General features: G+C 43.3%; 2 protein-coding genes and 1 long non-coding RNA gene across 7 annotated transcripts in view; 1 reads left to right on the forward strand and 2 right to left on the reverse strand.

Moving 5' to 3' along the window:
• Window positions 1-370: 370 nt before the first annotated feature.
• Window positions 371-6,627, reverse strand: LOC148777929 (uncharacterized). The gene is made up of 3 exons (XM_088836134.1): window positions 6,618-6,627; window positions 3,685-4,454; window positions 371-2,574 (listed from the first exon to the last, which is right to left on the reverse strand). The coding sequence occupies exons 1-2, from the start codon at window positions 6,625-6,627 to the stop codon at window positions 3,778-3,780; spliced, it is 687 nt and encodes a 228-aa protein (XP_088692260.1). The 3' UTR covers window positions 371-2,574; window positions 3,685-3,777.
• Window positions 6,628-10,637: 4,010 nt separating this feature from the next.
• Window positions 10,638-26,627, reverse strand: LOC148777930 (uncharacterized). Its single transcript, XR_016037480.1, has 3 exons — window positions 26,488-26,627; window positions 25,032-25,199; window positions 10,638-10,718 (listed from the first exon to the last, which is right to left on the reverse strand). It is a non-coding gene; the product is annotated as an uncharacterized LOC148777930 (long non-coding RNA).
• Window positions 26,489-27,944, forward strand: part of BST1 (bone marrow stromal cell antigen 1) — a 36,206-nt gene continuing 34,750 nt past the window's right edge. The window contains exon 1 of one of the 5 annotated variants that reach the window (XM_088836526.1): window positions 26,489-27,135. In XM_088836526.1, coding sequence (XP_088692652.1) covers window positions 26,954-27,135 — 182 coding nt within the window. In that variant the 5' untranslated portion in view covers window positions 26,489-26,953. The remainder of the gene's footprint in view (window positions 27,136-27,944) is intronic. The other 4 variants (XM_088836525.1, XM_088836529.1, XM_088836528.1 and 1 more) reach the window with 4 other exon arrangements.

The raw sequence follows: 27,944 nt of genomic DNA on the forward strand, positions 1-27,944 counted from the left end.
TATATGCCAGAGCTGCCAAAGACTATTCAATAAATAAGGCTAGGACAACTGTTGTTAGTGCAGGGAAAAATGAAACTATATATCTACCTCAATCAAACATTAAAAAGAAAAATCAATTCCAGGTACATTAAGGATTGAAATGAAAAACATTCAGAAAAAAAGAATATATTCTTTTACTCTGGAGGTTAGGAAGAATTTCTTAAATAAGACATAAAACAAGCCATTAAAGAATAAATCTTACTTTCATTAAAATTAACTCCTACCCATCAGTAAGAAAAAAACAAATAGCATACCAGAAAGGTGGACAAAGATATAACAAACATTTTATTGATATAGAAACTTTAAAAATACATGAAGATATTCAACTCTCCTTAGTTTTCAGGATAGTGCAATTAACACAACAGTAACATTCCACTCTTATCCCAACAGACTGGAGAAAGTCAAGTCTGACAACACCAGGTTTGGGCAAGGATGTAGAATAAGAATTCGCACACATGCCAGTAGGGCTGTAAGTTGGCCCAAGCACTTTAAAATAATATTGGCGTTACTAATTAAACTGAACTTCTGCATAATCCCATCTAGCAATTCTAACTGTATTCATCTGCTAGGGTAGCCGTAACAAGAATGCTAGAGACCGGGTGGTTTAAAAACCGACTTGTTTCCTCAGTTTCGGAGGCCAGAAGTCCAGCATCACAGTTCGGTCTCTCCCCAGGCCCCTCATCTTGCAGGTGCCTTCTTCAGTGTCTTCACTGTCCGTTCTTCTTCGCATGTATGTGTCCAGTGTCTCCCTGTATGTCCGATCTCATCTTCTGTTTTAAAATTAATTGGAGGCTAATGACTTTACAATATTGTAGTGGTTTTTGCATACATTGACATAAATCAGCCATGAGTGTACATGTGTCCCTCATCCTGAAACCCCCTCCCCAATCTCGTCTTCTTAAAAGAACAATCAGACTAGACTAGAGCACTCCCTACCAAAGCTCTCACTTTAATTAACTATCTCTTTACAGACTCTTATCTCCAAATGCAGGCAATTCCTGAGATACTAGGAGATGTTGAGAATCAGGGCCGCAATTCAGAATTTTGGAGAATCCCAATTCAGCCCATAGCACCACCTCTAGGAATATCAGCCAGAGAAACTTTTGTAAGTGTTTGAGAATGCTGATAGCATTTAGTTCATAATAGTAAACAACACAGCAGATAGTTCAAGTGTGTTGTCTTTCTAAAGCAAAATACTATTCAGTAGTGAAAAAGAAAAGACTGTAATTACAGACAAGGGCTTCCCAGGTGGCACAGTGGTAAAGGATCTGCCTGCCACATGCAGGAGCCATGGGTTCGACCCCTGGGTTGGCAAGATCCCCTGGAGGAGGGCATGGCAACCCATTCCAGTATTCTTGCCAGGATAATCCCATGGACAGAGGAGCCTGGTGGGCTGCAGTCCATGGGGGCACGAAGAGTCAGACACAACTGAGTGACTGAGCATGCACAGCAACATGCATAAATCTGGATCATTCTTAGAAACAGTGTTAAATGGAAAAAAAGTAATCACAAAAGAATACATGCAAAATAGCTACATTTATAATAAGGTTAAAAAAAGCAAAGATACACTGCATATCTGGGGGATACAGTAGGTAGCTTTATAATAAACTCTAATTAAAAGACATTCACTCCTTGGAAGGAACGTTATGACCAACCTAGATAGCATATTAAAAAGCAGAGACATTACTTTGCCAACAAAGGTCCATCTAGTCAAGGCTATGGTTTTTCCAGTGGTCATGTATGGATGTGAGAGTTGGACTGTGAAGAAAGCTGAGTGCCGAAGAACTGTGGTGCTGGAGAAGACTCTTGAGAGTCCCTTGAACTGCAAGGAGATCCAATCAGTCCATCCTAAAGGAGACCAGTCCTGGGTGTTCATTGGAAGGACTGATGCTGAGGCTGAAACTCCAATACTTTGGCCACCTCATTCAAAGAGTTGACTCATTGGAAAAGACCCTGATGCTGGGAGGGATTGGAGGCAGGAGGAGAAGGGGACTCCAGAGGAAGAGATGGCTGGATGGCATGCACATGAGTTTGGTGAACTCTGGGAGTTGGTGATGGACAGGGAGGACTGGCGTTCTGTGATTCATGGGGTCGCAAACACGACTGAGCGACTGAACTGAAAGAAAAGCAAAGTAATGAATAACAGAAAATTCAGGATAGTGGTTTCCTCTCGGAAGGAAGAAGGGGGAGTACATTAAGAAAGAGACATGTGTGTGTTTGTTAGTCATTCAGTCATGCCTGACTCTCTGCAACTCCATGGACTGTAGTCCACCAGACTCTGCTGTCCATGGAATTCTCCAGGCAATACTGGAGTGGGTAGCCATTCCCTTGTCCAGGGGATCTTCCCGACTCGGGTATCAAACTCACGTTGCCTCCAATGCAGGTGGATTTTTTACCGCTGAGCCACCAGGGAAGCCCAAGATTACCTTGGTATTCTGTTTGTTAATCAGAAGCTCATTGATGACTGGAGGCCAACTGAGACCACTTTGTTTCCAACAGAAGCAATGCTAACTTGGGCAGCTTTCAGGATTCTCTCTGCATGGAAATAGTGGACCCAAGCAAATTCAATTCACACACTGCGCATTTCATTCACCCTGATCAAAACACTTAAAATTACATCTGGTTTCACATTAAGCTTTTGGGATACTTTAGAACACACTTGCTGATGCATGAAGTAAATGGAAATGCAGCCTAGACGCTTACAGAGATAGTCCCAAGATATGGGGCCCTGAACCTGAGGTGCCCAGTGTAGTTGCAGGCAGGAGAGCTTGGCAGGGCCACTGCCCCTGTAAAGGCTCCCAGTGAAACACTCTGAAGGCTAAGCATACCAACTATTGTTGCTCTTTGCTTTTCTTTTGGTCAAGGTGAAAACCCTTCCAGATTTCCTTCAACTATCAACCCTGGTGCTCTGTGACAACCTAGAGGGGCAAGATGGAGTGGAATATGGGAAGGCGCTTCAGGAGGGAGGGAGCACCTACCACTGGTTCCTGTTGATGTATGGCAGAAACCAACACTATATTATAAAACAATTATCCTCCAATAAAAAACAAAACAAAACAGGTAGTAATACAATACAGGTCTTTCCTAAAAGCAAAGTGGCCTGAAGCAAACTTTTAAAAGTGGGAGAGACCTGTATTATCAACCTGAAAAATAGTTGTCTGGTAACAAAATGAACTTTTCTTTGCACTGACTTATTCTGTGCCTAAAAACGTGTTCTGTTAAACTATTCACAGGGCAGCAATAATATATATATATATATATACACATATATTTACTTGTATACATTTTATATCTATCTGATGAAATGCAGATTTGTTAAAAATCGGTGAACTGCTAACCTAGAGACACACACCTAAAATGATTATTAAAATAAGTCTTCCTAAATAAGTAAACAAGGTAAATGATAGCTGTTGCTGTTGCTCAGTCGTGTCCGACTCTTTGCGACCCCATGGACTGCAGCACGCCAGGCCTCCCTGTCCTTCACCATCTCCCGGGGCCCACCCAAACTCATGTCCATCGAGTCAGGGATGCCATCCAGCCATCTCATCCTCTGTCGTCCCCTTCTCCTCCTGCCTTCAATCTTTCCCAGCATCAGAGTCTTTCCCAACGACTCGGTAATTTAAAACATCTCTATAATTCTCTTACAGAGACTGACAAAATTAGCTTGCTCGCATGTGGCCGAGGGCGCGGCCCGGCCGGAGGCGGCAGTTCAGCGTCACCAGTCACCAGCATCGTCAATCACCACCAATCTCGGTTCCGGAGCGGCTGCTGGGCCAGCTGGAAGGTCTGCTTCACTGGTACCAGCCTCTTCCCCGCTCCCATGGCGCAGGACCGGGTCGAGGGGAAGCCCGTCCGCGCTTGACGACAGCCAGAGACTGACCACCATCGGCGTCTCAGCAGGCGCTCCCGACTCCAGTCAGTCAGCCGCGGACAGCCCACGGCGCGGTTCCCGCCGGAGCCTTCAAATACCTCCCGCGAGAAAAGGAAACACCGCGAGATACCGCGAGAGCAGGGCCGCCTCCGGGCTTCGCGCGTGCGCAGAGGGCCTAACCGGCCCTCTTCCGGTTGCAAGTGGGATGGGTTTCTCTGGGTGCGGAGGCGGGGCCGGAAGTGGTATAGAGTAGGGAATGAGGGGCGAGGTACACTGGTGCTCGGCAGGTTCGGCGGGAGGCTCGCGGCGCTGGCCTGGAGGTGAGAAAGAAGAAAGGCGAGCTCTGGTGGGAGTGGTCCGGATTCGGGGTTCGTTGGCGGGAGGCACGGTTCGATTTTGCTCAGAGGACGGATGGACGTCCACCGGAGGTAGGGGGCTGCGATCCGCGACGGGGGGGCAGATGCTCTCTGGTCGGCTGAAGGGGTCAGGCTGGGGTTCGTAGACCTGGTTAGCTCCCTTGAGATCTGGAGGAAACGGGAGTCTCCTGGGAAGAGGGTTGCATTCTAATCTACTTAAAGCTCTTGTCTGCAGAGTCCTCCTCTTAAGGCATAATTAACTAATGAACGCAGGATAACAATACAGGAAAGAAAGAATATCAGAGACGGGAGGTAACTTTAAGTTATTGGCTATGAGACAAGCAGGCAGTGTCTTCAGGAAAGAATCACGCCTTAACCATCCCTTTTAAAAACAGGATATTTTTTGACTGACGTAAAGTAGAAGTAAAACTATAACCAATACGTCTGTATTCAACACCCAACTGGAAAAATTATATATTTGAAGCCCTTGGTCTGCTTCATCCAATTCCATTTTGTTCTCTCTTGACCAAGGGCCCTCCCCTTTAAAGCACCTTTATGTTTTAGTATTTAATTATATGCATAGTGCTGTTGGCATAGTTTTCACAGTCAGAAATATGTATATCCTTTGGCAGCTTTCTTTAACTTAATGTAAGATTTTACAGTGTTTTGTAACTCTAGCTCATTCATTGTTAACATCTGAACAGGTGTGTTCCCTTGTATGAATATATCCACCATCCATTTTCTTGCTTCCTATTCCCAGTGCCTGGCACATTGTAAATCCTTACATGTTAGTTTAATGGATAAATGCTGTGGCATTTGAGCTAAATCATAAAGAATAAATAGGATTTTAAATGACTTAAGGCAGGATAAGTATTCCAGGCACAGGGAATACCAGCCAGAATGAAAACAGAAGTGTGAAAGTGCGCGAGATATTTAAAGAACTCAGGATAGTCTTAGAGCTTGAAATGTAGGATTGTATGGAGATACCAATTTAAATGACATTATCCTGAAGAGACTGCACTCGTGCATAGCCAGTAGAGGTTTTTGAATTAGGAGGAAACTGATCAGAGCTGTATTTTTAGAAGATAGTACTCAGAGCACTATGGAAACGTCTAAGAGGTAAAAATTCATGGCAGGTAATTAAAGACCACACCTGTCAGGCATCATAATAATGATCATTGCATTATATGTGTGAGGCAATCATGCAGACCTGCTTAAAACCTTAGAACATTCTCCTAGTCCATTCACAGCTCTTTTGTAGACTGTTACTTCATACCTTCTGTTAAGCTTGCAACATTTTCTACTTCAGACTCCCATTTAGTTGTTGCCTTGTATCCTCTTTGAGTTAAAAAGGACTTCCACATGCTTTCTTCCTCACATTTATCAGGTCTGTACGCTAATATACTTGTCTACTATTACAGTAGGTGAATTGTCTGAAGAGAGCAGGTAAGTCCTTTAAGAATACTTTTTGAATACAGCAGTATACACTGTTGCTCTGAAGCACAGCCTAATGGAGTTCTGAAGAGGCTTTCCAGGTGGCACTAGTGGTAAAGAACCCTCCTGCTGATGGAAGAAAAGTGGGTTTGATCACTGGGTAGGGAAGATCCTCTGGAGGAAGGCATGGCACTTCACTCCAGTATTCATGCTTGGAGAATGGACGGAGGAGCCTAGCAGGTGGGCTATAGTCCATGGAGTCGACTGAATCATATATCATTCTATAATCCCTTTGGGGCTTCCCTGGTGGCTCAGACAGTAAAGAATCTGCCTGCAAAGCAGAAGACCCAGGTTCAGTCCCTGGGTCGGGAAGATCCCCTGGAGGAGGGAATGATAGCTCACTCCAAAATTCTTACCTGGAGAATTCCATGAACAGAGGAGCCTGGTGGGCTACAGTCCATGAGGGTCGCAAAGAGTTGGACATGACCGAGCGACTAACACTTTCACTTTCAAAGAGGATTGAGTTGAGATGAGAATAGTAAAGATATAAAAGAATGATTTAAAGACAGTTGTTTTTGTTTAAAAGAATTACTCATACCCTTAATAATATCAATGAGAGATTCTTTTTTTTAATCTGTCTTATTTTCAGGTAGATTGATGTGTTTGGCTTTTTAAGATAAATCTAAATATAGTTTACATTTATCTTTTTATACGCAACTTACTTTGAAATAGAATATTGTCAATCTAGTTTTAAAGGTCTCACTAATCTTTGTCTTATATATCACCAAATTGTTCAGATATAGTTTGGTAACTTATTTTTCACTGACTAATAAAAATAGAATATTCATGGTACAGTTTACTACAGGTGTCATTCATTCTGTCATTTAATCTTTCAAATACATTTATTGAGAACCTACCATGTGACATCACGCTAGTAAAGTCATGCTCAAAATTCTCCAAGCCAGGCTTCAGCAATATGTGAACCGTGAACTCCCAGATGTTCAAGCAGGTTTTAGAAAAGGCAGAGGCACCAGAGATCAAATTGCCAACATCCACTGGATCATGGAGAAAGCAAGAGAGTTCCAGAAAAACATCTATTTCTGCTTCATTGACTATGCCAAAGCCTTTGACTGTGTGGATCACAATCAACTGTGGAACATTCTGAAAGAGATGGGAATACCAGACCACCTGACCTGCCTCTTGAGAAACTTGTATGCAGGTCAGGAAGCAACAGTCAGAACTGTACATGGAACAACAGACTGGTTCCAAATAGGAAAAAGAGTACGTCAAGGCTGTATATTGTCACCTTGCTTATTTAACTTCTATGCAGAGTACATCATGAGGAACACTGGGCTGGAAGAAGCACAAGCTGGAATCAAGATTGCATGGAGAAATATCAATAACCTCAGATATGCAGATGACACTACCCTTATGGCAGAAAGTGAAGAGGAACTCAAAAGCCTCTTGATGAAAGTGAAAGAGGAGAGTGAAAAGGTTGGCTTGAAGCTCAACATTCAGAAAACAAAGATCATGGCATCTGGTCCCATCACTTCATGGGAAATAGATGGAAAAACAGTGGAAACAGTGTCAGACTTTATTTTTGGGGCTCCAAAATCACTGCAGATGCTGATTGCAGCCATGAAATTAAAAGATGCTTACTCTTTGGAAGGAAAGTTATGACCAACCTTGATAGTATATTAAAAAACAGAGACATTACTTTGCCAACCAAGGTCCGTCTAGTCAAGGCTATGGTTTTTCCCGTGGTCATGTATGGATGTGAGAGTTGGACTGTGAAGAAAGCTGATCGCCGAAGAATTGATGCTTTTGAACTGTGGTGTTGGAGAATATGCTTGAGAGTCCCTTGTACCGCAAGGAGATCCAACCAGTCCATTCTAAAGGAGATCAATCCTGGGTGTTCATTGGAAAGACTGATGCTAAAGCTGAAGCTGCAATACTTTGGCCACCTCATGCGACGAGTTGACTCACTGGAAAAGACTCTGATGCTGGGAAAGGTTGGGGGCGGGAGGAGAAGGGGACGACAGAGAATGAGATGGCTGGATGGCATCGCCGACTCTGTGGACGTGAGTTTGAGTGAACTCCGGGAGTCGGCGATGCCATCCAGCCATCTCATTCTCTGTCGTCCCCGTCTCCTCCCACCCCCAATCCCTCCCAGCATCAGTCTTTTCCAGTGAGTCAACTCGTCGCATGAGGTGGCCAAAGTATTGCAGTTTCAGCTTTAGCATCAGTCCTTCCAATGAACACCCAGGATTGATCTCCTTTAGAATGGACTGGTTGGATCTCCTTGCAGTCCAAGGGACTCTCAAGAGTCTTCTCCAGCACCACAGTTCGAAAGCATCAATTCTTCGGCGATCAGCTTTCTTCACAGTCCAACTCTCACATCCATACATGACCACGGGAAAAACCATAGCCTTGACTAGATGGACCTTTGTTGGCAAAGTAATGTCTCTGCTTTTTAATATGCTATCTAGGTTGGTCATAACTGTCCTTCCAAGGAGTAAGCGTCGTTTAATTTCAGCAGTTTAGTTCCAATTTAATATGGTGATGCTGTCCACCATACTTTGCCTCCATCTGGGAGGCATCTGCCAGAAACTCATTACTCCTGCTAACTACCTTGGCAGATAGGACGGAGGATCTCCAAAGGAAAGCTTTGCCTCTTTCTCAGAGGAGGGTAAGCTATTTTGAACATGTCATCTTTGGGGAAACATCTAAGGAAGATTAAGATTCAGTCTGGTAGAAGCATCTACCAGACCCTGAATTATCTCTCCCATAGGTTGCTAAGTGGTATCTGACTCTTTGTGACCCATGGACTGTAGCACACCAGACTTCCCTGTCCTTCACTATTTCCTTGAGTTTGCTCAAACTCATGTCCATTGAGTCAGTGATGCCATCAAACCATCTCATCCTCTTCTGCTCCCTTCTCCTCCTGCCCTCAATCTTTCCTCGCATCAAGGCCTTTTCCAATGGCTGGCTTGTTAAAAATGAGCATCCTTGTTAAAAATGCATTTTTACAAACAGTGTGGCAGTCAGGTTCCTTAGTGTTTACCCAAAGGATTGGTAAACTTTTGTATACCCAAAAACTACCAGCCCATGTTTATAGCAGCTTTATTCACAATTGCCAAAATTTGGGAGCAACTAAGCTGTCTTTCAGTAGGTGAATGTATAGATAAACTTAAAACCAAACAATCAAATATTTTTTAGTGCTAAGAAGACGTGAGCTATCAGTCTTGAAACTACATGGAGGACCTTTAAATGCATATTACTAAGTGAAAGAAGCCAACCTGAGAAGTCTATATACATTTAATTCCAACAGTATCAGTTCAGTTCAGTTCAGTCGCTCAGTCGTGTCCAACTCTTTGCGACGCCATGAATCACAGCATGCCAGGCCTCCCTGTCCATCACCAACTCCCGGAGTTCACTCAAACTTATGTCCATTGAGTTGGTGATGCCATCCAGCCAACAGTATGGCATCCTGGAAAAAGCACAGTTGTGAAGCTGAGCTGGTTAACAATGACTAATAGAGATCAGTGCAGGTAGGAAGGAAGGGAAGGATAAATAGAGGCACAGGATTTTTAGGGCAGTGAAAATACTCTCTCTGATGCCATATGCTGGGTACATGCCATTATTCATTTGTCATAACTCGTAGAATGTACGACCCCAAGAGTGAGCCTTAAGGTAAGTGATGGGCTTTGGGTGATGGCGATGTGTTGGTGTGGCTTTATCACCTGTAACTCGTACCACTTTGGTGGGAGATGTTGATAATGGGGAAAACTGCGTGTGTGGGGGCAGGGCTATGTGGGAAAAAAATCCCTACCTTTTGCTTAGTTTTGCTGTGAACCTAATGTTGCTCTCTTAAGTTTATTACATTTTTTAAAAATGTATTATACATGACATACTTTAAGTCCCCTTCAAGTTTACTGTTAAATACAATTTAATGAAGTCTTACAGAAGACTCTCACCAAGGCCTTCTCCCTCTGGCAGCATCTTTCTTGTTTCAAGAAACATGATGCCTCTTTCAAATCTGGTGTTATTATTAAAAGATTAGACCAGAATAAATACAGTGGTGACAGTCTGATGAAAATTGATGGCATTCACATCATTTGTGGGCTTCCCTGATGACTCAGCGGTAAATAATCCACCTGCCAATTCAGAAGACCTAGGTTCAAACCCTGGGTTCAGAAGATCCCCTGGAGGAGGAAATGGCAACCCACTCCAGTATTCTTGCCTGGAAAATGCCATGGACAGAGGAACCTGGCGGGCTACAAGACTTCACCCTTCTTCCATTCTCACCGCCCCCCCACACACACACAAAGTGGCATTACTTAATGGAGAGGTTTGTAAGGAAGTGCTGTATTATGCTGATAAGACCCAAATATCCCAAGTTCAAGAAAGCAGTGCAGTCAGTACTTTCAAAATGGACACATTCAACGTGAGCTGAGAGGAAGTAACACCTGGTGAATGAGCTGTGCTCCTTCATGTCTGCAGTGTCCAGCTTCGGCGGTGTCCTCTGCATCTCCTGGCGCTGACCCCCAGGTCTTACATCATGTTTTCTCTCTCCCAGTCTTGGTTGAAGTGATCTGCCTTTTAGAAATGGGCCTAAACCTGAACACCATGGTGGTGAGGAGAACGACAGCTTTTTGCTTCACCATCCACGACCTTGGATTTTGTAAAGGTCACTATAGCTGGGAACAGTACTGCTCTGTCTTGTAATGCTTAATGTCATATTTCTGGTCTTATTCCCAGGTCAAGGATGCATTCCAAGAAAGCTCTAAAGATATATCACCAGCTCCAACCGTATAGTTGACCTAGCCATGGAAAACCTCATTGGAACCTTACTAGATCAAAGTGTAATTTGCCATCTTAAAAAATATGCTTCCCATCAGAAAGTATCAGGAATAAAAATCTGAGATATATACCCACCACTTCAAGGAAGTTCCAGTGTCAGCCAGCAGTTTAGCAGATCAGCTCGTTTCTTTGATCATCAAGCAGACATAGTCAAGCTACCAACACAACAGAAGAAAATGTCTCTGTATCAGTATTTTTTATATTATGTGTGGGACCCATTTAGTAGGTCATGAAATCAATTTTGTGAGTCATGATGAACATTTTTAAAAACAAAATAAAATTTGAAATATCAGAGTGCTTTGCATAAGTCCTTTGCCAGACTCATGCACCTTGCAGGGAATACTAAGGTCAGTTTCAATATGTGAAAAGATATTTGATGGAAGGGATATGATATATATAGTGTCCATTGATTGCTTAAGAAATGGTTTTTCAATCATTTGTTCATTGATGTTTGGTTTTCATAACAAAACGGCTGATGTGCCGTCTAGTTGTATATTATAACTTGCAACTGGATATAAAATCTGAGATGTTCAACTGAGATTCAGTTGCAAATTGAATGTTTTGGAAAGATGTTATCTAGGCTATAAATATATACACACACACACACATATATATTTGAGTTAGTGGCAATTGTAACATTCAAAATTGCTTTTAAAATGGATCATTTCTTTTTTAAAAGAAAGAGGAATAATGAAGCAAAATATGCAAAAACATGTTCAAGTTCTACCTCTGGATCTAGAAGTGTGACCAGTGACAATTATGAGAAAAATACTGATTCCAATCTTCAAACATCAACTGCATTTGAACCACATTTCAAAAAGAAAAAAGTCACTGTAAGACGTTACAATGAAGATTATTTAAAATATGGTTTTATCAAATGTGAAAAACCCTTTGAAAGTGACAGACCTCAGTGTGTTATTTGTAATAATATTCTTGCAAATGAAAGCTTAAAACCTTCAAAATTAAAAAGGCACTTAGAAACACAGCATGCTGAGCTTATTGATAAGCCTCTTGAATATTTCCAAAGGAAGAAAAAAGACGTAAAGTCACCAACACCATTTCTTAACCGTTCTGCTGTCAGTGAGAAAGCCTTATTGTCATCATATGTAGTTGCATATCGTGTGGCAAGAGGGAAACTGGCTTACACAGCTGCAGAAAAAATTATTCTCCCAGCGTGCTTGGATATGGTGCGCACAATTTTTGATGATAAATCTGCAGATAAATTAAAAACTATTCCTAATGATAACACGATAGCTCTTCGAATTTGTACAATTGCCGAGCATTTAGAGGCCACGCTTACTACTCGATTACAGTCAGGAATAGACTTTGCAGTTCAGTTTGATGAAAGCACTGATACTGGAAGCTGCACAGCACTTTTAGTCTATGTGAGATACACGTGGCAAGGTGACTTCATGGAGGATTTTTTGTGTTGTTTAAACCTAACCTCATGCCTAAGTGAATTAGATATTTTCACAGAGTTGGAAAAGTGCATTGTTGGTCACTATAACTTAAACTGGAAAAACTGCAAAGGAATCACAAGTGTCGGAACAGCAAACATAACTGGGAAGCAGAGCAGAGTGATTAAAAAGTTGCTAGAGGTGACTAGTGCCACGTGGAATCACTGCTTTATACATCGTGAAGCGTTAGTGTCCAGAGAGATCCCACAAAACCTCATGGAAAGTATTGAAAAAATGCGGTGAAAGTTGTTAGTTTTATTAAAGGAAGCTCACTAAACAGCCGACTGCTTGAAACCTTCTGTTCAGAGGTTGGAGCTAACTATACCCACTTACTATATCATACCAAAGTCCGCTGGTTATCTCAAGGAAAAATACTAAGCAGGGTTTATGAACTCAGGAACGAGATACACGTTTTTCTCACTGAAAAGAAATCTCATTTGGCAACTATTTTTGAGGAGGATATTTGGGTGATGAAACTGGCATATTTAACAGATATCTTTGGCATCCTTAATGAACTCAGTTTAAAACTACAGGGGAAAAACAATGATGTATTCCAACAGATGGAACAGATCCAAGGATTCTGAAAGACATTAGTGTTGTGGCAAGCGAGACTGAAAAGCAACCGTCCTAGCTACTACATGTTTCCAAGATTTCTGCAGCACATTGAAGAGAATGTTATTAATGAGAACATTTTGGAGGAAATAAAACTAGAGATACTGTTGCATCTCACGTCTCTCTCTCAAACCTTTAACCATTTCTTCCCGGAAGAGAAATTCGAAACACTAAGACAGAATTGTTGGGTAAAAGATCCATTTGCTTTTCGAAACCCAGATTCAAGAACTGAGTTAGACCTGGTGCCTGAAGAAGAGAATGAATTATTGCAGCTCAGTTCTTCATTCACATTGAAGAATGATTATGAAGCATTAAGATTATCAGCATTTTGGATTAAGATAAAGGAAGACTTTCCTTTGCTAAGTCGAAAGAGCATCCTGCTACTATTGCCATTCACGACAACTAGTTTGTGTGAACTGGGGTTTTCAGTCCTAACCCAGTTAAAAACAAAGGAAAGGAATGGATTCAGTGGTGCAGCAGAAATGCGGGTAGCACTCTCCTCCTGTGTTCCAGACTGGAACGAGCTCATGAGCAGGCAGGACACTCCCCACGTTAAATGAATCTGACACAGTTTTTGTTTGCGTTTCATATTTTGTGATCCTTTCTTGTGTTGTATTTAAATGTTAATATAGCAGTGTATGTGGTAATTTATGTTTTATTTTTGTTATATTTAAATACTAATAAAATCATAATTTTATGTCCATTAAACAGAAATCTAATGAATTTTGATTAGTGGTCATGCACTGTTGTAGAGGCATTTGGGATACGAAATGAAGAAAACGATCATTCTCTAGTGGAGCTTTAGTTCTGGTAGGGAAAGACAATAAATGTAATAAATACAACCTTTATAATATTTAGTAGATAATAAATGCTTTAGGAATGGGCTTCCCCAGTGGCTCAATGGTAAAGAATCAACCTGCAGTGCAGGAGACAAGAGACATGGGTTTGATCCCTGGGGCAGGAAGATGCCCTGGAGGAGGGCATGGCAACCCACTCCAGTATTCTTGCCTAGAGAATTACATGGACAGAGGAAGCTGATGGGCTACAGTCCCTGGGGTCGCAAAGAGTTGGGACACGACCGAGCACACATGCAATGCAACAAGTGCATATAGGAAGTCATAAGAAAGGAGGTCAGGGAAGTATTTGAGGACCAAATCGTGAAGGACTCCGGACCATTATAGGGCCCTGGGTTTTGTCAGTGACAAGGAGAACAACTGAAGGGTTCTGTGCAGGAGAGACACGATGCGAATTAGGTTTTCAAATTTCCCTCTGACTTCCACTTTGAGACTAGATTGAATTTAAAGGGTGCCTCTTTAAAGAAGTCCTTCCTAATCACCTTAGTTTGGGTGCATCCTTTATTATTATTCCTACTATTTCTTTGTTTTCTTGGTGGTATGTAGTTTCTAATGTTTGTATTTATTTGATTACTGGTCCTGTCAGTCTGCCACCTTGGAATCCATGCTCCACAGGAGCAGAAATTGTGTCCATCTTGCATGATACATAGTAAATGGATGTTCCATTTACATTTGCTGAGGCACAAATGAATCCCTGATACCTGTCACATGTAACCTGAGGTTGTATTCCCTGGAATAATCAATGTGTGGCAAATTTCTTTACCCATTTTTTCATCTTAATACCTGATTTTGGAGGACTTCCCTGGCGATCCAGTGGTTAAGACTTTGCCTTCCAGTGCAGGAAATTCAGGCTCAACCCCTGGTCAGGGAACTAAGGTCCCACATGCCACAAGGTGTGACCAACATTTTAAAAAATCTGATCTTTGTCAGATTAGAAGTGTCCCCAAACGTACCGATTGATGTTGCTTCCTCACATCATTGCTGAAAATTAAGCAACTTAATTGCTTTACATGTCTTCGTTCTGCCTCTCATATTTCCCTCCCCACCTGTTTCTTTGGGCGTGGTCTTTCTCTAAAATCACAGGTTAGCAGTTCCTTTCCATCAGCCTCTCCTAGCATTATTGTAATCTTTGGGGATTTTTTTTAGATTTTTCTACTCTGTTAAAAGTAATAGACTTATCCCCCTTTTGGGTGCTTTAAGTTGGAAGACAATTCTCCATGAATAGCTCACATTTCTGCACAGGCTGAATCCTCTGAGTGAAAGTATTTGGATTTAAATTAAGAATATTCATGTAAGGGAACATTCCAGGATGGTGAGACTAGAAACATCCTTCTTACCAAGGAACATCCCTGGGAAGTAAAGGTCAAGTCTTCTCCTTACTTCCCTGGAGACATCTGCTTGCCTTCCAAGAGTAATGAGTAATCTCTCTGTGGAGAAGGGTAGGAAGATGTACCAGTAGCCCCTTAAAACCTCTCTCCTGTGGTGCAAGTGCTGCAAGAAGAGCTAACAGCTGTGGGAACTGGAGCACAGGCAGCGAACCCACAATGCTGATCTGGCTCCCTTTTTTATTTTTTTTTCTTGCTATAAGTAATAAGTTGTATCTCTGACCCAAAGGTCTTTTATCTTTCTGGCCAACATATGTCACTTCTATAGTTCACGGGGTCACAAAGAGCCAGACACAACTTAGCAACTGAACAACATCACTTCTACAAAATCCCTTTTACCTTGTGTGACAACATACAGGTTTCAGGGATTAAGACTTGGCCGTCTTTCAGTTAAGTTCAGTCACTCAGTCATGTCCGACTCTTTGCGACCCTATGAATCACAGCACGCCAGGCCTCCCTGTCCATCACCAACTCCTGGAGTTCACTCAAACTCATGTCCACAGAGTCGGTGATGCCATCCAGCCATCTCATTATCTGTCGTGCCCGTCTCCTCCTGCCCCTAACCCCTCCCAGCATCAGAGTCTTTTCCAGTGAGTCAACTCGTTGCATGAAGTGGCCAAAGTATTGGAGCTTTAGCTTTAGCATCAGTCCTTCCAATGAACACCCAGGATTGATCTCCTTTAGAATGGACTGGTTGGATCTCCTTGCAGTCCAAGGGACTCTCAAGAGTCTTCTCCAGCACCACAGTTCAAAAGCATCCATTCTTTGGCGATCAGCTTTCTTCACAGTCCAACTCTCACATCCATACATGACCACGGGAAAAACCATAGCCTTGACTAGACAGACCTTTGTTGGCAAAGTAATGTCTCTGCTTTTTAATATGCTATCTAGGTTGGTCATAACTTTCCTTCCAAGGAGCAAGTGTCTTTTAATTTCCTGGCTGCAATCAGCATCTGCAGTGATTTTGGAGCCCCCCAAAAAATAAAGTCTGACACTGTCTCCACTGTTTTTCCATCTATTTCCCATGAAGTGATGGGACCAGATGCCATGATCTTTGTTTTCTGAATGTTGAGCTTCAAGCCATGGGAGCCATTATTCGGCCTATCACAGTCCACCCCCAGTCCTCACAGACCCTTAATATATCCCACATGAAAAATAACATTCATCTATTCCAGGGGCTTCCCAAAATTTCAGCCCATTACAGCATCAACTCAAATCTCATATACCCCATCATCTCAGTTATGTATAACCTATCCTGGAGCAAAATCTATGGACCTGTGAAATTAGAAAGTCTCTGTTCCAAAACCAGAGCGGTGGGAAGGCATAGGGTAACAGGTCCTTCCTCACTCAATAAGGGAGAGAATGAAGGAAAAGAGCCAGTTGATAGCTTGTAAAGTCCACCTAGGCAAACTCCATTAAGTTTCAAAGCGCAGAAGTAACTTCCATGACTCATGCCTCTGCCCCTGGACTCATTCCACTCTGAGCTCTCCACCCTTGGAATCATCTTTATTTACCAAGAGTAATAGCGCCCTGTCCGCAGCCTGTCTTCTGCCTGTAGAATTTGGGAATCAGCTTTTACAGCTTTGTCCTCTGCCCCTTTTCATCCGGCGTGACTATGTTTTTGTCGGTACAGCAGTCCCATAAACTTTGTGGGTGATGAATTCACCCCGTTAGAAGAGGCTACTCCACAGACACTTCCTGAACCATTTCATTTCTGTTTCTGGCTTCCGAGTCATAGACCCCATCAAAGAGCCATCTATGTACTTGAATCTGCTAACCTTTTGTACTTCCCAAGCACTAGCAAAAGTCTCTCCACACTCAAAATTGTTAAGATGATAACTTTAATGTGTATTTTACCACAGTTAAATTTTTAATTAAAAAAAAAAAAGACAATACCTCACCAACCACATCATTGGCTAACTCTCCAGAGCATCCTTTCCTGACAATGAATCTCAACTCCAGCATTATTTGCAATCTGTGTAGTCTAAGAATTTCCCAAATAAAATTATGCTAACTTTTTGTAACAGTTCTTTCCACTTTTTTCTTTCACATTTTACCAAAAGCAACAAGGAGAAACCATGACACACCTTCAGAACTTTGCAGGGAAATCTCAACCAAATACCCAAATTTGTTGCTTACAAGTTGCGTTTTCTGTATAATTTATAGGACACAGTACTACCATTATATAACAGAACCACCTTGCTTCCAATTGCCAAAAACATATTCCTCTTTTCCTCCTGAGACTTTATCAGCAGACACCAACATTTCTTTTTTTGGCTGTGTCACATGGCATACAGGATCTTAGTTCCCTGAGCAGGGTTCAAAGCCACAGTGGCAGCTTGCGGTCTTAACCACTGGACTACCGGGGAAGTCTCCCAAACCCACATTTCCACTAACTGTTAACGGCAATCTAGGATTTTCTATCATGTTCCTCAAACTTCTTCCAGCTTCTACCCATGACCCACTTCCAAACCAGTTTCGTATTTTTAGTATTTGTTACAGTAGAGTTGGCACAGTTTGGAGCCAGAAAAAAATCTTTCTTCTGATGATTGAGCTCACCACACTCCTTCTCCAATTGCACTTCTTCTTTGGGGCATGCTCCTGGCAGACGCTGGCCAAGATTAACCAGAGGTAAATGCTCATGATGTCCCTCCCAAGTCTAGTCTTGGATCTGAAGACAAAGGGAAGCAGAAAGACAGGCACTTCCAGAGACCAAAACCTGTGCTCACTTCCTATCGCTGCTGTAACAAATGACCACAATACGAGTGGCTTAAAACAACACGGATTTATTATCTTTTGGAGACAGAAGCCCAGTGATCATCTCACTGGACTAAAGTCAAGGTGTCAGCAGAGTCTGTTCCTTCTGGAGAGCCCAGGGAAGAATCTGTTTCCTTGACTTTTTAAGCTCCTAGGGTCTGCCTGCACTCGCTGTCTCGTAGCATCTTCAAAGCCAGCAGCAAAGCAACTGCAAATATCTCTCTGCTTCCATCACCACATTGCCTTCTCACTACGACTGTCTTCACTTATGAATCTATTGGACCCATCCAGACGATCCATTATAATCCCTCCACCTCAGGATCCCTAATTTAACCACATTTGCAAAGTCCCTTTTACCATGTAAGCTGATGTATTCATAGGTTCCACAGGATTAAGACATGGACATCTCTGTGGGTTCCACAGGATTAAGACATGGACATCTCTGTGGGACCATTACTAAGTTGACCACAACTGAAAATAAACACAAGGAACAAATAAGACAATGATAAGCATTTAAAGAGACTTCCCAGGTGGCGCTAGTGGTAGAGAATCTGCCTGCCAATGGAGGAGACAGAAGAGAGATGGCTTCCATCCCAACTCTTGGGTCAGGAAGATCCCCTGGAGTAGGAAATGGCAACCAGCTCCAGTATTATTGCCTGGGAAATTCCATGGACAGAGGCGCCTGGCAGACTACAGCTCATGGGGTCACAAAAGAGCTGGATGTGACTGAACGACTGAGCACAAGTATTTAAAACATTCATTGAGAGGACATTATGAAACGTTCAAACCTTCAAATTCATTCTCTCTCTTGCTTTATCCTCCAGCAACCAAAAATTCCAACCAGCAAGCAAGCAAAAATTTTCAATAAGGAAGTTCAGGAATTATTGAAAGCATTTGTTGTTCAAGAGGACAAAGTTCAAATTAGTACTGTGTCCAAGATCTTTAAGCTATAAAATATGACCCTGGAAAGTCCCTGGTGGTCTAGTGGTTAGGATTTCATGCTTTCAATGCTGAGGGCACGGGTCCAATTCCTGGTCAGGGAAATAGATCCTGCAAGCCTCGAGGTAGGGCCAAAAAAAAAAAAAAAAAAGGTATGGCCCTAACATTTTTAGTCAGATCTCAACCTGCACCCTATTTATCAGTGAAAATAAAATTATACCTTTTTTCTAGAGAAGCCCCATGCTTTCTCATTGTTCTGCCTTTGCTCAGGCAATGGTTCCATCTGAAATCTCTTTTCTCCCAATTCTGTATATCAGCATTCTCTTCTTTCTTCTGGAACTTCATATAAGGAAAACGATAGAGTGTGTATTCTGTTATGTTTAGCTTCTCTCATTGCTGCTGCTGCTGCTGCTGCTAAGTCACTTCAGTCGTGTCCGACTCTGTGTGACCCCATAGACGGAAGCCCACCAGGCTCCCCTGTCCCTGGGATTCTCCAGGCAAGAACACTGGAGTGGGTTGCCATTTCCTTCTCCTATGTGTGAAAGTGAAAAGTGAAAGTGAAGTCGCTCTCGACTGGTAGGACTGCAGCCTACCAGGCTCCTCCATCCATGGGATTTTCTAGGCAAGAGTACTGGAGTGGCTTGCCATTGCCTTCTCCGTTTTTCATTAAGCATATGTATATTTTTAGATTCTTTGTTGTTTGCTCCTTTGTGTAACTTAGTTGTATTTTATTGTAGACTACATCACAATTTGCTTATTCTTTTCTTGTTGGGTATCTGCATTGTTTAGGGACTACTATGAATTAAGCTGCTATGCATATTTCATATATAAATATGTTCAGTCGTTCAGTCATGTCTGACTCTGCGACCCCACGGACTGCAGCACACCAGTCTTCCCTGTCTATCACCAACTCCTGGAGCCTACTCAAACTCATGTCCATCGACTCGGTGATGCCATCCAACCATCTCATCTTCTGTCATCCCCTTCTCCTCCCGCCTTCAATCTTTCCCAGTATCAGGGCCTTTTCCAGAGTCAGTTCTTCACATCAGGTAACCAAAGTATTGGAGTTTAAGCTTTAGGATCAGTTCTTCCAGTGAATATTCAGGATTGATCTCCTTTAGGATGGACTGGTTCGATCTCCTTGTTGTCCAAGGGACTCTCAAGTGTCTTCTCCAACACCACAGTTCAAAGCCTCAATTCTTTGGTGCTCAGCTTTCTTTATAGTCCAACTTTCACATCCATACATGACCACTAGAAAAACCATAGCTTTGACTAGATGGACTTTTGTTGCCAAAGTAATGTCTCTGCTTTTTAATATACCATCTAGTCTGGTCATAACTTTCCTTCCAAGGAGTAAGCGTCTTTTAATTTCATGGCTGCAATCAGCATCTCCAGTGATTTTGGAGCCCCCCAAAATAAAGTCAGTAACTGTTTCCACTGTTTCCCCATCTATTTGCCATGAAGTGATGGGACCAGATGCCATGATCTTAGTTTTCTGAATGTTGAGCTTTAAGCCAACACTTTTACTCTCCTCTTTCACTTTCATCAAGAGGCTTTTGAGTTCCTCTTCAGTTTCTGCCATAAGGGTGGTGTCATCTGCATATCTGAGGTTATTGATATTTCTCCCGACAATCTTGATTCCAGCTTGTGCTTCTTCCAGCCCAGCGTTCCTCATGATGTACTCTGCATATGAGCTAAATAAGCAGGGTGACAATATATAGCCTTGACGTACTCCTTTTCCTATTTGGAACCAGTCTGTTGTTCCATGTCCAGTTCTGACTGTTGCTTCCTGACCTGCATACAGGTTTCTCAAGAGGCAGGTCAGGTGGTCTGGTATGGCCATCTCTTACAGAATTTTCCACAGTTGATTGTGATCCACACAGTCAAAGGCTTTGGCATAGTCAATGAAGCAGAAATAGATGTTTTTCTGGAACTCTCTTGCTTTTCCCGTGATCCAGCGGTTGTTGGCAATTTGATCTCTGGTGCCTCTGCCTTTTCTAAAACCTCCTTGAACATCTGGAAGTTCACGGTTCACATATTGCTGAAGCCTGGCTTGGAGAATTTTGAGCATGACTTTACTAGCGTGTGAGATGAGTACAATTGTGCGGTAGTTTGAGCATTCTTTGGCATTCCCTTTCTTTGGGATTGGAATGAAGACTGACCTTTTCCAGTCCTGTGGCCACTGCTGAGTTTTCCAAATTTGCTGGCATATTGAGTGCAGCACTTTCACAGCATCATCTTTCTGGATTTGAAATAGCTCAACTGGAATTCCATCACCACCACTAGCTTTGTTCGTAGTGATGCTCTCTAAGGCCCACTTGACTTCACATTCCAAGATGTCTGGCTCCAGGTGAGTGATCATGCCATCGTGATTATCTTGGTCGTGAAGATCTTTTTTGTACAGTTCTTCTGTGTATTCTTGCCACCTCTTCTAAATATCTTCTGCTTCTGTTAGGTCCCTACCATTTCTGTCCTTTATCAAGCCCATCTTTGCATGAAATGTTCCCTTGGAATCTCTAATTTTCTTGAAGAGGTCTCTTGTTTTTCCCATTCTGTTGTTTTCCTCTATTTCTTTGCATTGATCACTGAGGAAGGCTTTCTTATCTGTCCTTGCTATTCTTTGGAACTCTGCATTCAGATGCTTATGTCTTTCCTTTTCTCCTTTGCTTTTCGCTTCTCTTCTTTTCACAGTTATTTGTAAGGCCTCCTCAGACAGCCATTTTGCTCTTTTGCATTTCTTTTCCATGGGGATGGTCTTGGTCCCCGTCTCCTGTACAATGTCACAAACCTCCATCCATAGTTCTTCAGGCACTCTATCTATCAGATCTAGTCCCTTAAATCTATTTCTTACTTCCACTGTATAATGATAAGGGATTTGCTTTAGGTCATATCTGAATTGTCTAGTGGTTTTCCCCACTTTCTTCAATTTCAGTCTGAATTTGGCAATAAGGAGTTCATGATCTGAGCCACAGTCAGCTCCTGGTCTTGTTTTTGCTAACTGTATAGAGCTTCTCCATCTTTGGCTGCAAAGAATATAATCAATCTGATTTTGGTGTTGACCATCTGGTGATGTCCATGTGTAGAGTCTTCTCCTGTATTATTGGAAGAGAGTGTTTGCTATCACCAGTGTGTTCTCTTGGCAAAACTCTATTAGCCTTTGCCCGGTGGCGCAGACGCGAGAGATGCCGGCTCAGGCAGCGAAGATGTGAGAGACGCTGGCTCTGGTGGCACCGATCACGCACAGAAGTGTGGTGGACAGGGGCTACCCCACGTCCAGGGTAAGGTACAGCGGCTGCGCTTTGCTGGAGCAGCTCTGAAGAGATATTCCACTACCAAGGTAAGAGAAACCCAGCTATTTCTAAGGCCTCCTCAATTCAGTTCAGTTCAGTTCAGTCGCTCAGTCGTGTCCAACTCTTTGCGACCCCATGAATCACAGCACGCCAGGCCTCCCTGTCTATCACCAACTCCCGGAGTTCACTCAAACTCATGTCCATCGAGTCGGTGATGCCATCCAGCCATCTCATTCTCTGTCGTCCCCGTCTCCTCCTGTCCCCAATCCCTCCCAGCATCAGTCTTTTCCAGTGAGTTAACTCGTCACATGAGGTGGCCAAAGTATTGGAGTTTCAGCTTTAGCATCAGTCCTTCCAATGAACACCCAGGATTGATCTCTTTTAGAATGGACTGGTTGGATCTCCTCGCAGTCCAAGGGACTCTCAGGAGTCTTCTCCACCACCAGAGTTCAAAACCATAAATTCTTTGACGCTCAGCTTTCTTCACAGTCCAACTCTCACATCCATACATGACCACTGGAAAAACCATAGCCTTGACTAGACAGACCTTGGTTGGCAAAGTAATGTCTCTGCTTTTTAATATACCATCTAGTCTGGTCATAACTTTCCTTCCAAGAGTAAGCGTCTTAATTTCATGGCTGCAATCAGCATCTCCAGTGATTTTGGAGCCCCCCAAAATAAAGTCAGTAACTGTTTCCACTATTTCCCCATCTATTTCCCATGAAATTATGGGACCAGATGCCATGATCTTAGTTTTCTGAATGTTGAGCTTTAAGCCAACACTTTTACTCTCCTCTTTCATTTTCATCAAGAGGCTTTTGAGTTCCTCTTCAGTTTCTGCCATAAGGGTGGTGTCATCTGCATATCTGAGGTTATTGATATTTCTCCCGACAATCTTGATTCCAGCTTGTGCTTCTTCCAGCCCAGCGTTCCTCATGATATACTCTGCATATGAGCTAAATAAGCAGGGTGACAATATACAGCCTTGACGTACTCCTTTTCCTATTTGGAACCAGTCTGTTGTTCCCTGTCCAGTTCTGACTGTTGCTTCCTGACCTGCATACAGGTTTCTCAAGAGGCAGGTCAGGTGGTCTGGTATGCCCATCTCTTTCAGAATTTTCCACAGTTGATTGTGATCCACATAGTCAGAGGCTTTGGCATAGTCAATGAAGCCGAAATAGATGTTTTTCTGGAACTCTCTTGCTTTTCCCATGATCCAGCGCATGTTGGCAATTTGATCTCTGGTTCCTCTGCCTTTTCTAAAACCAGTTTGAACATCTGGAAGTTCACGGTTGACGTGTTGCTGAAGCCTGGCTTGGAGAATTTTGAGTATGACTTTACTAGCATGTGAGATGAGTGCAATTGTGCTGTAGTTTGAGCATTCTTTGGCATTCCCTTTCTTTGGGATTGGAATGAAGACTGACCTTTTCCAGTCCTGTGGCCACTGCTGAGTTTTCCAAAGGCCTCCTCAGACAACCATTTTTCCTTTTTTGCATTTCTTTTTCTTGGGGATGGTCTTGATCACTGTACCATTTCAGGAACTTATAGCCATCGTTCTTCAGGTACACTATCAAATCTAATCCCTTGAATCTATTTGTCACTTCCACTGTATAATCATAAGGGATTTGATTTAGGTCATACCTGAATGGTCTAGTGGTTTTCCCTACTTTCTTCAATTTAAGTCTGAATTTGGCAGTAAGGCGTTCGTGATCTGAGCCACAGTCAGCTCCCAGTCTTGTTTTTGCTGACTGTATAGAGCTTTTCCATCTTTGGCTGCAAAGAATACAATCAGTCTGATTTTGGTGTTGACCGTCTGGTGGTGTCCATGTGCAGAGTCTTCTCTTGTGTTGTTGGGAGAGGGTGTTTGCTATGACCAGTGGGTTCTCTTGACAAAACTCTGTTAGCCTTTGCCCTGCTTCAAGGCCAAATTTGCCTGTTACTCCAGACATATTTTCATTTTTTTCTTTGGCAAATACCTAGTAGTAGAATATCTTCCTTGGTGAGGTGTCTACTCATATTTTAAAAGCAGATGCCATTTAAAAATTTGGATGGTTTTTCTTATTTTTGAGTTGTTGAATTCTTTGAAACAACTTGTTGTTTCAAAAGTTGTTGAATTTTCTAGATATAAGTGTTAAAGCAGTAGTCAGCATTTACATTATTGTGTCTCATGAATATTATTCATAGCTGAGCTTAGAGTATTCTGTGGTTGTTTTCTTCTTGTAAACTCGCTTAACTAAGAGGTAATAATTGTCTCCCTTCTACCAAGTTTATTTACTTGGTATTCTGTTAACACATGCATTTGTAATCATGGTTAAATTATCAGCAAGATGTATAAATTTTTCAGTGCATTCAAAAGTATTACTCAATATTTCAGGTGATTTCTTTCACTCTGTCTTTTTTTTTTTTCTTGGAAACATCCTTCCTAGAGCTGTCAGCACAATGAAAGGAAATGGCTGGCTCTCAAGTTCATCTCTGAAATTTCATACTCTTGAGATTTATCCTAAAGACTTCCAGAGAGAACGTCACATTAACAGGATTAGGAAAATGGCCTTGGCTCTTTCAACAATAACATAGACATCAGAAAACAGTGGCGCACTGCCTTCAAAATTTTGAGGGAAAATGATTTTCAACTTAAAATTCTCTCCAACCAAACTCTCAGTAAAGTGTGAGGGTAGAATAATGCCATTTTACATTATTATGCAAAAGTCAAAAAATTTAGCCCCTATGGCATCTTCTGAACATGCTATTGGAAGATACGATCTAAAAAACAAGAAAGAAGACAGGAGATCTAGGAAACAGGACATCAAGTCAAGAGAGAGAAGCAGCATCTTCCTGGACCTCTGCAAGACAACTACGCAGCAACTTGAGAGCAGTGAGCTCAGACTGGGACAGTAAACTGGACAAGAAAGGATGTTTCCAAGAAGCACAAAGGAAAGAGAGAGTGTGGGACACTGGAGATATTGACTGACGCTTTAAAAGGCATCGAGGGAGTTGCAGGCCTTGTAGAGAATGTGACCATAATCATAAGTGTACATATCACACCAAGCAAACACACAAGCCAGCGGCGGGGAATGGTGGGAGAAACACAGGGACTACTTCCAGGGTAAGCATGAAGTTCACAAGAAAGGAAACAGAACCATAGAATACTACAATTCAGCCATGAATAATACTCACAGTTCAGTTCAGTTCAATCACTCAGTCGTGTCCCCATGGACTGCAGTCCACCAGGCTCCTGTGTCCATGAGATTTTCTAGGCAAGGATACTGGATTGGGTTGCCATTTCCTTCTCCAGGGATCAAACCTGTGTCTCCTGCACTGCAGGCAGATTCTTTACCGACTGAGCTACAAGGAAAGCCATAATAAAAATAAATAAATCGAGTTGCCTGAAGAAACATACAGAAGGCTGCATTTTTTTTCCCAGTGCGTTTGGCTGCACTAGGTCTTTATTGCAGCATGAGAGATCTTTAGTTGCAGCATGGGAGATCTTTAGCTGTGGCATGCAAACTTTTAGTTGCAGCTTGTGGGATCTAGTTCCCTGACCAGGGATCGAACCCAGGCTCCCTGCATTGGGAGCATGAAGTCTTAGCTGCTGAACCTCCAGGGAAGTCCTAAGGCTGCCTTTTGAGGATACGTGGAGTGAAAGTTAAAATTTCCTTTTCCATGGTGGGAAGTCAAAGATACTACAAAGGTACTACCCAAGATGGAAACATCAAGAAACAGCATGCTGCTGCTGCTGCTGCTAAGTCGCTTCAGTCGTGTCCGACTCTGCGCGACCCCATAGACGGCAGCCCACCAGGCTCCGCCGCCCCTGGGATTCTCCAGGCAAGAACACTGGAGTGGGTTGCCATTTCGTTCTCCAATGCATGAAAGTGAAAAGTGAAAATGAAGTCACTCAGTCATGTCCGGCTTAGCGACCTCATGGACTGAAGCCTACCAGGCTCCTCTGTTCCACAACTCTTTGCGACCCCGTGGACTGTAGCCTACCAGGCTTCTCCGTCCATGGGATTCTCCAGGGGATCTTCCCGACCCAGGGATCGAACCCGGGTCTCCCGCATTGGAGGCAGACGCACTAACCTCTGAGCCACATCCATGGGATTTTCCAGGCAAGAGTACTGGAGTGGGCTGCCATTGCCTTCTCCGCAAAAAACAGCATATAGGTTTATTATTTGGAAATGTGGAAGTCAATACCCGGGGTGGGGCGGGGGAACCTGCTGAAAAAATTTAAAATGCTTATTTCTGGAAAGTGGACTTCAGTTAGGAAGGGACTGGACAAGACAATGAGGGTTTTGATTAAAACTTCAAAAATAGAAAAAAAGATTAAAATAAAACTTAAGTAATGTAAATGCTGTAAATTATTATTTACATTAAAAGTTAAATTTATTAAATGTAAATTTAATAATGTAAATTCTAGAATCCTCCCACCCTACCTCTCACAGACCTCCCACATTTATCACATGTCTGGCAGGCACTCCGTTCAAAGCTATCATCACGGAGGGACTGAGGACTTGGCCCTCCACGTGGAGTTCTGCTAATCTTAGCTCCCTGCACTGGTATCTCGGGAATTCTGCCTCTATCTGGAAAGGAGTCTGTAACATTCGACAAGTTACTTAATTTCCCTGAAGTTACTCACCTGTAAACAGGAGTGATAAAGCTCAGAGACGTATTGTGAAAAGGCAATGAAAAATATGCATGCAAAGGGCTAGGCACTTAGTAATAAATATTAGCTTTTGTGGTTATTATTTCCTGAAAGCAAACATCATTCAGTTGTTATTGGGCCGTTGAGAAAGAGGGCGTCTTTGAAAACTGTCGGTGTGAAACTTGAAAAAAATTTTCCCTTGGGGGACTGAACTCGTCCCACCCCTTCCCCAACCTTCTTAAGCTCCCTCCCGGTGGACTCCGGCCACGGTTAGCTGAAGGCAACAGTCCTGCTCCGGGTGATGTCCCAGCTCGGTCCCGGAGCTGAAGAAGAAAGCGGGGGAACAGGAAGTGAACGCGGGTGCCGATCGGGCTAAGAGCGCGGCGCGGGGGCTGCTCGCGGAGAGCCCGGCAGGGAGGGGAAGGCGGGTCCCGGAGCGGAGTCGCCCGAAGTGCCCGCGATGGCTGGCCCGGGGCGCGCGCGGCCGGCGCTGCTGCTGCTGCTGCTGCTGCATCTGCGGTGGTCCCGGGTCGCCGGCGCTGCGGGTGCGCGCTGGAGCGGGCCGGGTACCACCCCGCACCTGCAGAGCATCTTCCTGGGCCGCTGCGCCGAGCAGATCGCGCTGCAGAACCCGGAGCTGCGGTGAGCGCGGCAGGGGGCTAGGAAGCCAGAGGGGGAAGGGAGTGGGGGAAGGGGGAGGGGTGGGGAAAGGGGGAGCGGTGGGGAATCTACTGGGTGCTTGAGTGCGCTGTTGGGGTCTAGAGGTGAGTCGTGTGTGTGTGTGTGTGTGTACGTGTGTGTAAGTGTGTAAAGATGAAGAGGAGGGTGTGGGGGGGGGCTGGTGGATGAGGATGAGGCAGCAGTGTGTTTGGATCGCAACCAGCTTAAAATTTAAGCAGAATGCTCAGACTCAGAAACGTGGTCTCCAGCTGGAATTCCCTGAGCTCAGCTACTTTGGGAGTTCAAATTTCACATCTTCTGGTTTAGAGGGCGTTTTAAAATCTGAGTCTCTCTTGCCAGCACTGTGGTTCTTAGTAATTTTTGTTCCTTCTTGGGACACACCGTTTCAGTTTTCACAAGGCCCCTTTCTTGTGCCATCTGATTTTATTGAGACACATTTTAGGCAAATAAAAAAGAACAGAGAGTAACACAGGGAACACCCATGTTATTCACTGCCCAGCGTGAGAAATAATGAGGTAGGAAAGGGGTGGGAAGTATTTCTGGAAAGTCAGGCGGGACTCAGGAGTTCCTGCGGGCTCTGTAGGTCGTGCTTCCTGCCTTAGCGGGAGGGGGAAGCCTTTTTCCACACTTGGGCCTCACTCCTGATTTTATTAACACAAGGCCCTGCCTGTCCTCCTGATCTCACCTGGCCTCCAAACCCAAGATGGACCTGTGTCTAAATGAAGGGGCACCTGAAGCCAGGAACCCGTGTGATTTATCGGAATTGTCTC

This window comes from Moschus berezovskii, chromosome 5, assembly GCF_049115385.1.
Source record: "Moschus berezovskii isolate FMDL1 chromosome 5, NW_MosBer_1.0, whole genome shotgun sequence".
NCBI classification, from domain to species: Eukaryota; Metazoa; Chordata; class Mammalia; order Artiodactyla; family Moschidae; genus Moschus; species Moschus berezovskii.